General features: G+C 37.6%; 1 protein-coding gene across 1 annotated transcript; it reads right to left on the bottom strand.

Moving 5' to 3' along the window:
* Window positions 1–9151: 9151 nt before the first annotated feature.
* On the bottom strand, window positions 9152–12203 carry LOC110657848 (6-phosphogluconate dehydrogenase, decarboxylating 1). Its single transcript, XM_021815245.2, has 2 exons — window positions 11983–12203; window positions 9152–10949 (listed from the first exon to the last, which is right to left on the bottom strand). Exon 2 carries the CDS (start codon window positions 10936–10938, stop codon window positions 9481–9483), a length of 1458 nt encoding a protein of 485 aa, XP_021670937.1. The 5' UTR covers window positions 10939–10949; window positions 11983–12203; the 3' UTR covers window positions 9152–9480.

Below are 12203 nucleotides of genomic sequence, written 5' to 3'. Positions count from 1 at the left end.
CATAGCCAACAACTGAATCACTTATCTTGGCCCTGTCAAATGTCAAACTAACATCTTTAGTACCCTTCAAATACCTCAAAATCCATTTCACTGCCTACCAATGCTCTTTCGGAGGACACGCCATATATCTACTCACAACACTAACTGCATGTGAAATGTTAAGTTGGGTGCATACCATAGCATACATGATGCTACCAATAGCACTCGAATAGGAAACACTGGACATGTACTCCATCTTCTCATCTGTTTTTGGTGATATGTCTGCTCATAACTTGAAATTGGTAACAAATGGAACAGTCACAGGCTTAGCATTATTCATGTTGAAACGCTTAAGCACTTTCTCAATATAAGCCTGTTGAGACAAGAAAAGCTTTCCAACACTTCTATCCCTGGTAATTTCCATTCCCAATATCTTCTTTGCAGCACCCAAATCCTTCATCTCAAACTCATTACTCAACTACTTTTTCAGAATGTCAATTTGTGACATGCTTTTAGCAGCAATAAGCATGTCATCCATATACAATAGCAAATAAATAAAGGAATCATTTGAAAGCTTCTTATGATATATGCAACTGTCATATGAACTATGATTAAAGCCATTACGAACCATGAATGTATCAAATCTTTTGTACCACTACCTAGGAGACTGTTTCAGACCATATAAAGATTTCTTAGGCAAACAAACACAGTTTTCCATACCTGGAATGACAAATCCCTCAGGCTGACTCATATAAATTTGCTCATCCAACTCACCATGCAAAAATGCTGTCTTCACATCTAGTTGTTCAAGCTCTAGATCATGAAGAGCAATCATAACAAGTAAGACTCTGATAGAACTGTGCTTCACAACTGGAGAAACACACTTCATTAAAGTCAATCCCCTCCCTCTAATTAAAGCCTTTTGCTACCAACCGTGCCTTATATCAAGGTTCTTCAACCCCTGTCTACTACTTTTTGTCCCTTAGGCAATGTTACAAGTTCCCAAGTCTGATTCTTGTGAAGAGATTCAATTTCTTTACTCATAGCACCGACCCACTAATCTGCATCTGAACAAGAAATAGCTTCTATATAATTGTTGGGTTCATGCACATTAATTGTTTCGGTAACTGACAAGGCAAACGCAACTAGAACTGCATATGCATATCTATACGGTGGTCTAATCTGTCTTCTCTCTCTACTAGTTGCAATGCTATATGGTTCCTGTTGCTGTTGCTCAGGTGCATCCTCTTGTTGATCAGGATCTTGTACCTCATCCTCTGAATCACTAGACTGAACTGCTAAAGTATCAATATCAAGCTCTACCTGTTCTCTAACATCGTGATCTGATTCTACTATGGACTTCTCCCCCTGACTATCCAATAAAGTAGACTCATTAAATGTCACATCCCTACTGATAATTAATCCTGGAGACTTTAGATCATTGCACCATAACCTGTAGCCTTTCACTCCATATGCATACCTTAGAAATATGCATTTTCTTGCCCTCGGCTCAAGCTTACCATCTCTCACATGAGCATAAGCAAGGCAACCAAATACTCTCAGCTGAGAGTAATCAGCAAATGAAACAGACCAGATCTCAAAGGGAGTGTTGCACTCAATAGCTGTAGATGGAGATCTATTAATTAAGAAACAGTCTGTATTAAATGCTTCAGCCCAGAAATCCTTTTCCAATCCTGAATGTGAGAGCATGCTTCGTGCTTTGTCCCAAAGAGTTCTATTCATGCATTCTGCAATACCATTCTGTTGTGGTGTCCTTGTACAAGTGCGATGTCTCACTATACCTTCATTGCTGCAGAATGCATCGAACTCATGATTGCAAAATTCCAATCTGTTATCAGTTCTAAGACGCTTGACCTTCTTTTCTATCTGCTTCTCAATCATTGTCTTCCACTTTACAAAGGTTGAAAATGCCTCATCTTTTGTTTTCAGAAAATACACCCACACCATCCGAGAGTAATTATCAATCAAAGTCATAAAGTACCTGGCACCACTCTTGGAAAGGATTCTATTAGGACCCCATAGATCTGAGTGGATATAATCAACCGTTTCTTTAGTCTTGCGCACTGCTTTTTTATCGAACTTCACCCTGATCTGTTTGCCAAACACACAGTATTCTAAAAAAATCCATAGATTCTATTTTCTGCTTGTCCAATAAATCTCACTTGCTTAACACAGATACTCCTCTTTCACTCATATGACAAAGATGCATATGCCACAATTGAGTCTGATTCTGATTATTACTTCCGGATGCTACTGTAGCTTCCCCTACTGTACTTCCCTGAAGAAAATACAATCCTGAAACCAAACTACTTTTCACAAGTACTATAGAGCCCTTGCACACTTTGAGAACTCTATTCTCTGCATGGTATCTGAATCCATGAGAGTCAAGTGTCCTAAGAGAAATCAGGTTCCTCTTTAGCCCTGAAACATGCCAATACTGTATAGTTCTGACAATGCCATCAAACATCCTCAATCTGATGTTACCAATTCCTTCAACAGATAATGCACGATCATTGTCGAGAAACACCTTACCACTCATCTATTTGTAAGTGACAAACCAGTTTCTGTGTAGACACATGTTATAAGTAGCACTAGTATCAAGAATCCAGGAATTTTGTCCATGATCTAAACTCATCGATAAAATTTCTCCAGCACTGTCATCACCATCAGAGTCGATAAAACTATCAACCACATTTGCAGAATTTTCTGGTTGCTTTCCCTTTTTATTTTTCAACTTGGGACAGTCTCTCCTGTAGTGACCTTGGTCCCCGCACTCAAAACAGTTAGCCTTTTTTATTCTTGACTTAGATCTGGCCTTAGATTTCTTTCTGCTAGAAAAACCCTCCCTTGAATGTGTTCTTCTCTTGCTCACCAAGCCTTCCCTCTCAAATCTTTCTCTATTATCTGGAAATTTCTTTTTCAACTCCTTCGATTTTAGAGAATTACTAACATCGTCTAGTGAAATACTGTCTTTCCCATACAACAGAGTATCAACAAAAGTTTCATAGAAGGGTGGCAAGAACATAATACAATAAGGGCCTGATTCTCACTATCAATCTCAATATCAATATTCTTCAGGTCCATAATGATTGAATTGAATTCATCTAGATGTTCTTTAATGGGCGTACCTTCGCTCATTCTCAGATTGTAAAGCCTTTTCTTCATATACAGGCAGTTAATCAGCAATTTGGTAGAGTACAACTTTTCTAATTTCTTCCATGCCGCAGATGCTGAGCTTTTACCAGCAATCTCGCGTAGGACATTATAAATTACGCTCATGAAAATCGCACTCAAGGCTCTCTCCTTTAGATCAGCCTTCTCCGCCTCTTTCATACCTTCTGGAAAGTTATTATCGATTGCCTTCCATAGACCTTATAGGATCAAGGAAGATTTAATTTTAATCTTCCATAAACTGAAACTCGATCCACCATCAAATTTCTCCATCTTATACTTCGTTGAAAACGACTCCATCTATAAACCTTAGGTTTTGCGCACAAAACTCTGATACCAGTTTGTTATAACAAGCACACAAATCTAAGGCACACACACAACTTATACAATTATACAGTATTGAAAAGAGGAGAAGAATAACATAGAATTTAACGTGGTTTAACTGTAAGGTCTACGTCCATGGACAAGACAAGAGAAAAAGTTTCACTATAATGAAAAGAGCAAGATACAATTAATCAGAACTTTCAAACCCTAACCTCAGTGTGTTTTATCCCAATCGAGTCGTAGCACGAAACTTTCGAGTCGGGTCACAATTCGGATCTACGAAAAACATATCCAAATTTTAAGCCATAAAAATAACAACATAAATCACTATCGACTATAGACACTAATAATCAAAACAAAATCAGAATCTATTTCATAACCAATAAGAAAATTGAGCTAATGACAACGACAATCAGAAGCAAAATTTTTTCCTCCTCAGCATCTTGCTCCAGAATAGCAACTTAGCAAGAAAACAAAACCAGTGAAGGATACTAGTTTTGCCTTGTCTTATTGGGATTTCGGATGCATATCTCAAAACTGAGATAAATGCAGAGAGTGAAACAGGTATTTAATTCAGTGCATGTGCTCTAATGGTTGAAAAGAAAACTCCCAAATGAAATCTGTTCACAAATGGAGCCCAAGAACAATGGGAGAGTCAAATCACAATACCCCAAAAGGACAGGCATCACCAAAAAGCAGGTGCTGTACAAGGGGCCTGCCCTCTTTTCTTTAATATCTGAGCTTCTAAATTAACAAGGAACACTTGTCTAGCATCTGCATCGAACAAAATATGAAGGGCATGGAGAAGATTTCCCACCCAGGGGGCACAAGTGGCAACAAAAATGCAAGGGGCCTGCCACAAGTCACTTGTTCAGTGTAAGGACATGATAAGTTGGCCAAGAAATTAAAATGAGAAGTCACAAGGTAAACCACTCAATGGTGGACAATGCATCCTTGACCCTCCATGTGTAAGTTACTACATTCAATTACAAATTCAGGAAGGTGAGTTAAGGAAAATCAAAGAAAGCACAGAACAGGGTAAAGCAAAACAGTAACACAATTGCATACCATACAATTAATAGATATATGCTAGCTAGCTTATACTCACAGAGCTTCTTTTGATTTCCTGTTTGCATTAGAACAGCTTCTTAGAATAGTTTCTTTCACTCTGAAATTTCCTTGATATCGCATCCCAAATAAGACAAGACATAAACTTACTTTTTTCATGGGACTGAAAACAGCAATATAAGGGCAGTAGACCTTAAGCAAAATGACCTTTAGCCAACCTAATTCCATACAACCTTTATACAAAATGCCAAAACCCAGTTGGGTTCTCTGCAATTTTTCTCAGGAAAAGGCTGCCCTGTGTCGATGACAAGACAGAGAATTAAAGATGTGAATTAAAAGCGTAGTGAAGGCCACTGTCCTAACCTATTTAAGAAATGGGTCTCACATTCTGGTTTTGGAGTGCGCCTCACCTGTACTGACACCTTCAAAGCCGCTCTTATTTTATGAAATGCTCAGAGTAGTAAAGGTTGTATTTTTCAGGTCAAACTTGAAAGGTCTAATGACCGAGTGAGCCACCCCAGTTGATCATATTTAAGGACTTGGATTTTTGTCCTATTTTATCCGACAAGCTTCCTTATTTATCACCGTAGCTTGTCCACAAGCAATTCAAGCCAAAGAAATAATGGTTGCTAGGATTGACATGTGGTGATATTTGCCTTCAGCATTCAATAATGAAGGTTTCATGTGCAGTATCAGGGGGTATCTTTAGCCCAAGTATGGGATGAAGCTTGTGGCTGATGGTCAGAGACAAAAATATAAGTAAACTTCCAAAGGTGATATTAAAACACTATAACTACACTATCTAGTTTCTTGAAACCTTGTTCTCTTTCTTTGTTGTGCTATGCTTCTCTTTTCCATCCTGCTGCTCTAGCTAAGTAATGGAGTCTTCACGAATCCTACGATGCATAAAGGAATGCAGTGGCAATAGCAGCAATGAATCTGGGTGGACAACCTATATTGCCTCCCCCATCCAAGAAAAACACCACCAGCACCACCACCTTGATGATGATGATGATGATGATCACAGCACCAATGGCCAAGCAGATTACAGAAAGGGCAATTATAATAAAGTCGATGATGGTACTGAGAGTGATGACTCCATGGCTTCCGATGCATCTTCTGGTCCAAGTCATCTTGAATGTCCATGTAAAATCAATGAAATAAGTGTCGGCATAGGTCCTTCCAAGCATGCCGTTACTAACTATTCATCAAGAGAAAAACTTGGCAAACAATTTAAGCAAAACGAAGGAGCAAGGCCAAGGATCAAACTAGGAAAAGAAGTTGGGAGTGCCGTTAGTGACATTGATGTTGGAGGCACGGTAAGGAAAACCAAGTAAGAAGAACTATGCGCCTTAGTTGTCACTTATCATAGAGTGCAGCAAAATTCTTTGTGATAGTGTTCTTCAGGTGACTAGAAACAGAGCAAATTCCATGCTTCTGTCTGGAGATTTCAGAAATTGGATGTGTCGAATGTAGAATCCTGGAATGTACATGTTTCAAACATTTTCCATTCCATTTTAACAAAAATGCATGAACGCTTTAATACATCATCATTTCTCCTGGCTGAATATTTGCATCAGCATGATGCAAACAGCCATACCAACAATGAAATTCCTGCAACATACATACTTAAATATACACACACAAGTAGGTTTCATATTAAATATACACACACAAGTAGATTTCATATTGGCAGCTTGAAGAAGATCAAGCAGGATTAGATTATCAAGCAAGAAATTCTTAGATGGATCTGATTTTTGGTTGAGCGCCAATCAACATAGACTCTTGAGATCAAAGAGGTTTGCTAATGTGATCAGACATAAATAAAGCCTAGTTAAGAATTAAACATAAATCATGTTAAGATCTTTTTTCTTTTTCAATAGTTAGGGTACAAAAGTTAAGAGTACAAAACAGCATTTCTCTATTTTAACCCTTTCCCCGCTGAGTACATATGAAGATTTTAATAGTTAAGCTACATTGCTTCTTTAAGTCTTGAGGTCAGTCATTTAAGGAAGTATAGAATAACTGATGCATAATACATTCTCTTGCAAGATTGGTATTAGCTCAACTGCTTGACGCACTGGTTACACAGATTTCCGAGCGAAGAAAAAATACCATGATTAAAATAGAACAATGATGCTTGATTTCGTAGTTTGACAGGGAACCAAGAGAAGATATGATAAAGGATGATACCCTCTGTGACTGGCATGTTGATTTATTCTGCCTTCTCTTAGGAGTTCCAACTTCCAAACCAGCCAGTACCTATAAAGTTGAGACATTTAGTTTACTGTTAATTTTATCTGCAGCAACAAGTCACAACTTGCGATATATGCCCAATGAACTTGATGATGCTTAGGATAATTGAAAGGGCTGCGATAAGTGTTGGAAGTTGAGATATTTGCTGCAAGAAATCTTCTTGATATAATGCGTTGAAAAGGAATGGCCTTTCATGTTTTTAGCATAGCATAAAAATTAGGAAGTTTATCCAAGTGTTAGGTGTGTGACTATTGACAGAAAAATTATACAGTGAAACGGTGATATTATATCAGCATCTTATATGAAATATTAGAGCAATAAGAGATTGACAAGTATATAAATATAATTAATAAAATTAAAAAAAAAATAAGTACTTGGTGGTTATAATTTTTTGAGACCCACCATGTATATGTATTTATTCACTATTAATTTATCATTTCATGTAAGCTGTCTTACATGAAATAACCGATATACTATTTAATTTCTCCTATTGACATGTAAAACACATTTCTTTACCTATAAAAAGGACGAGCTGCTACTGCTGTGAATTTGAGTGTGCAGCTTTTTAACTAATGAAATATGTGTTTTACTCGTTACTTCCAATATTTCTTTATTGTGTTGGTGTAAAGCATTTTGTTTATTTTGGGTGAAACCATCTTCAGCTCCCCTGCATTTTTCTAACATGGAGTATGAGCCTCCATTTTCCCACAGTAAGCCCACGTCCAAAATTTTGGGCTACGGACATCACAAGATGTCTGAATTGGTAGAGTATCAATGTATTCAAAATCATGGAGAGGAGTAGCCCCAACGTGCCACAGCAAACTTTATTTAGTGTCTATCGTTATTTGCAATATTTCGGACATTCAGTCACCCAAACAAATAGATCCTTCTGAGGCTTCGCATGCAAGAATTCTGTCCGATAAAATGAAACAAAATAAAGGTCATTCTAGAGAGAAAAACGATGCACAGAACAAACTGATAAAAAAATTGAATCTATTTCTCCAGAAAATTGAAGATGGTTTACATGATTTTTCCAGAAATGATTAGTATCTTTTGGTTACTCCAAATCCCTGAACGTCAGCTAAAAGTAGCAGATTCTGAAAGCATTGCAATCTGTCTTCCAAAACAAAGGACCTTAAAAAAGAATTGTTGCTAAACGCAATGAAAAAACATACAAAACTTGGCCAAGGATTCAAATTGAGTGAAATTTTGCTTGCTGAACAAAAAAGATGATACATCATTTTTAGGATCCCTATTCCATGTATAAGCTTCAGGTTCCACCACAGCTTTCACTCTTTCAGAAGAAGTTCAAGATGATTGATGTTTTAATGAAAGTCTAGATGACCTTTCATGTAATGGTCACATAGATCCAGTGGACAGCCAAAAAATGGCGCCTCTTTGCTCACATTGATCAAATAAAAAAGTTAGCGTACAAATAGACAAATGTCTACAATCCAGAGACACTAGCAGAGTAGCAAAAGTTTTTGTGTGCATGGGTAAACAAACTTACGGGCTTCATGATTTGATACTGTTCTTTCCAGGCACATAGAGATGCTAAATGATGTCAAAGACCATGTAGAAAAAGAAGAAAGGGTTGTGGAATTTTCTCAACACCTGCGCTGCTTAAAAGTGAACCTTAAATTCATAAATAAGCAGTGCAGTTCACTTCGTTCTCCCACACCCAAAAGATTAAAAGAATACATAAAGGACGAGTGCTTAACCAAATGAGCATACAAACTAGACATATATCATCATTTTCTCTTCTAATGTAATATTTCTGTAGGCCCTCCTTCACAATCAGCTTATAAAACTACAGGAATTAAGAGTGAACGTGACCTAATTGTCTTTTGACTATTGTATCAAGAACAGGATCAAAATTCAGACTTTAATTAAAGGTACTTCAAATATGGTTTCCTAAACCAGCAAACCACCCACCAGCATGTGATTAAGACAATGCTATTTCCCACAATATTGACACTGTTTAATTAGGTAACCGCTAACCACCCTGTAATCAGCAGTATTGATACCAACTGATTATTCCATGAAGCAAATACTAATTACTCTATTTAAGAAAGCACTGTTATGCTGAGAATCTTACTGAGTTAAGAAGTTACATGCACACAGAATTGTTTTGCAACGATAGATGTAATCAAGGATTTTTAGAAGTATCCATCAAACACTGTCGGTAAAAATTCCAATAAGAGATGCAGTGGTGGACTCTTTTAACATATGGAACCCCCTCCATGAGGCTCAAGTATGAGAACATAAAAGTACAAAGCTCTAAAATGTGAAATAAACACACTACCAAAAAAAAGCAGCAAGACAAGGAATATGGACTAATATATTGATGAATTACCAATGGAGCGTAAATACACTCTTATTGTATTGAATGAGGTGCATGTAAGTAAAAGGATTAATCCTTTCATCTAAAACAACAAAGCTGGCTGGATCTTCTTGGAAAGGTCCCAATCACACACATGGCGACATTATGTCCAATAAATTGAACATATTTAATATGCCTTACATATTTGAGATGATATCACCGCAAGATAACAGGAAAAATACATGATTTTTTCAGAAATGTCACATTATTAGGTTCTTTGGCAATAAGTTACTAGGGTAGATTATCGCATTACCAACAGCACCAAGAGAAAGCAAAATTTAAATCTTTGACTGTTTAGCAATCTTGAACCATTCGGTGTGGAAGGATCCAGCCACATCAATTCTTTCATAGGTATGTGCTCCAAAGTAATCTCGTTGGGCTTGGACTAAATTAGCAGGCAGCCTTTCCCTCCTATATGTGTCAAAATAAGCAAGGCTAGCAGACATGCCAGGGGTACTAATACCTGAGTTGATAGCAAGGCAGACAACTCTTCGCCAAGCAGATTGTCGCTCAATAATCTCTTTAGCAAACTCTGGATCCACAAGAAGATTAGCCAAATCTGGGTTTCTATCATAGGCCTTCTTGATACGGTCCAAGAACACAGCACGAATAATGCAACCACCCTTCCAAATCCTTGCCAGCTCCCCAAGTTTCAAATTCCATCCCTTCTCCGCACTTTTTGCACGTATCAAGTTCATACCCTGGGCATAGCTACATATTTTGGAAGCATACAGAGCTTGCCTCACGTCATCAATCAACTTTTTCTTATCAACAGCTTGATTGGCTAGGAAGTCTCCAATACCACTTGATTTGAAAATTTTGGCAGCTTCAACTCTCTCTTCTTTCAAACCACTAAGGAATCTTCCATCCAATGATGATGCTATAGTAGGAGCAGCTACTGACAACTCAGCTGCTTGCTGAACTGTCCATTTACCAGTACCTTTCATGCCAGTTTTGTCCAAAACCTTGTCAACCAAATATCCCTCTCCCTTGTCGTCCTTAATTCCAAAAATATCAGCAGTAATCTCTATCAAGAAACTCAGAAGCTCCCCTTTGTTCCATTCTGAGAAAACCTGGCGTAATTCCTCATTTGTAAGCTTCCCAACTGATTTCAGCACATCATATGCTTCTGCAATCAGCTGCATATCACCATATTCAATCCCATTGTGAATCATCTTGACAAAATTGCCAGACCCTCCTTTGCCAACGTAAGTGACACAAGGGCCACTATCAGGAACCTGAGCAGCCACCTTAAGGAGGATGTCTTCTATGTATTTGTAGGCCTCAAAGGAACCTCCAGGCATTAAAGATGGTCCATGACGAGCACCTTCTTCACCCCCTGAAACTCCCATTCCCAGATAAAGCAAACCCAAATCAGCCATGGCTTTCTCTCTTCTCTCAGTGTTCTCATACCACTCATTACCACCATCAATGATGCAGTCACCTTTCTCCATGTAAACTGACAAAGTCTTGATAGTTTGGTCAACAGGGGGTCCAGCCTTAACAAGCATGATTATCACACGAGGTTTTTGAATTGACCTTACAAAGGATTCAGGATCATGGAATCCATATAAGGGAAGATCTCCTTCTTGTTTGGCTCGTGCAACTGTCTCATCAACTTTTGAAGTGGTTCGATTATAAACAGAAATTGGGAATCCTTTCTCAGCAATGTTGAGTGCAAGATTTTGGCCCATGACAGCTAGGCCAGCAAGCCCAATTCTTGTTAAGGGAGCCATATCTAAATTTCCTGGTCAAAATTTAAGACCGGAGTTCAATAGATGGCAACTTCCATATAATCTCAAAGTGGCATAGAGATAAAAACAAATGTTCAAGAGGGAAAAAAAAAAAAAAAAAACATTATTGGCAATCTATTAGAAAGAGATTAGCCATATAATCTCAAAGCGGCATAGAGATGAAAAAAAATGTTCAAGGGGGAAAAAAAAACATTATTGGCAATCTATTAGAAAGAGATTAGAGCACCACCTATGCTCATAAATTTAGCACTGTAATAATACAGGTATTATGTTCTGCAGCTTACATGAAGCCAATTGATTCAGGAAAAGACCCACAAACAATAAAGAATCGTCTACCTGGATAACCACTTGTTGAAAGCATGTAACAAGTTCAGCAGCAGACAACACATAATTAGGAGCTGATGATTACAACATGTGGTAGCTAAAGAGGAAAAATTTTGAACTTTTAAAGAAACGAAAAAAAACAACCAAATACATATTAAAATTTGTGACCCTTATTCCATTGGATTTTTACTCACAACCCGCCTTTCTATCACAGGTTAAAGCCCCAAAAGTTCTTGACTAACTTCATTAGAGTTATAAAATGAGAAGAAAATCAAATTTGGACAAGGCCGATTAAATGATCCAATAGAAAGGGCCTGTATATGAAGAATCCTTAGCATAATAAACAGCTGTTTAAGGTCATTTTATTGGAAGGAACACAATAGCTATTATGTGGCTTGCGACGCAACACATAAACATTGTAAATAAAACCAGATCTCATAATTATACAACATCGCAATTCTCATCCAAAGTGAAGGATAAAGAAGAAAGATCAAACGAAATGAGACCAAATTACAATACCAAAGAAAAAAAAAATTCACAACAAACACAAGCAATTAATATGAAGCATCAAACTCTAGAGGAAAATCAGAACACATTAGCAAGGCGTGAGAAAAAAAACCCAGATCATCAAACCCCGAGATAAATGGAATTGCACAAGGCAAAGGCAAAAGGTGAAACGACAGTGACAATGAAGATATATACCTGTTAAACTTGCAGAGCAGTGAATACAGTTTGAAAATGAAAAGAACCCAGAGAAATTAAAGATCTTCTTATATCGTATCAGAATCAGAGCACTCCACTAGCTGCAGAAGATCAAATTAGCCGATGTCTTAGCTATTTTTAATGCCTTGTTTTGGGGCTTTCGGCCTACCGTCTCTGTGAATGTGGGGGTTGGTGGCTGTTTGATTTCACGTGCCAAATAC

This window comes from Hevea brasiliensis, chromosome 17, assembly GCF_030052815.1.
Source record: "Hevea brasiliensis isolate MT/VB/25A 57/8 chromosome 17, ASM3005281v1, whole genome shotgun sequence".
NCBI lineage: Eukaryota > Viridiplantae > Streptophyta > Magnoliopsida > Malpighiales > Euphorbiaceae > Hevea > Hevea brasiliensis.
This window is presented reverse-complemented; position numbering and strand designations above follow the sequence as displayed.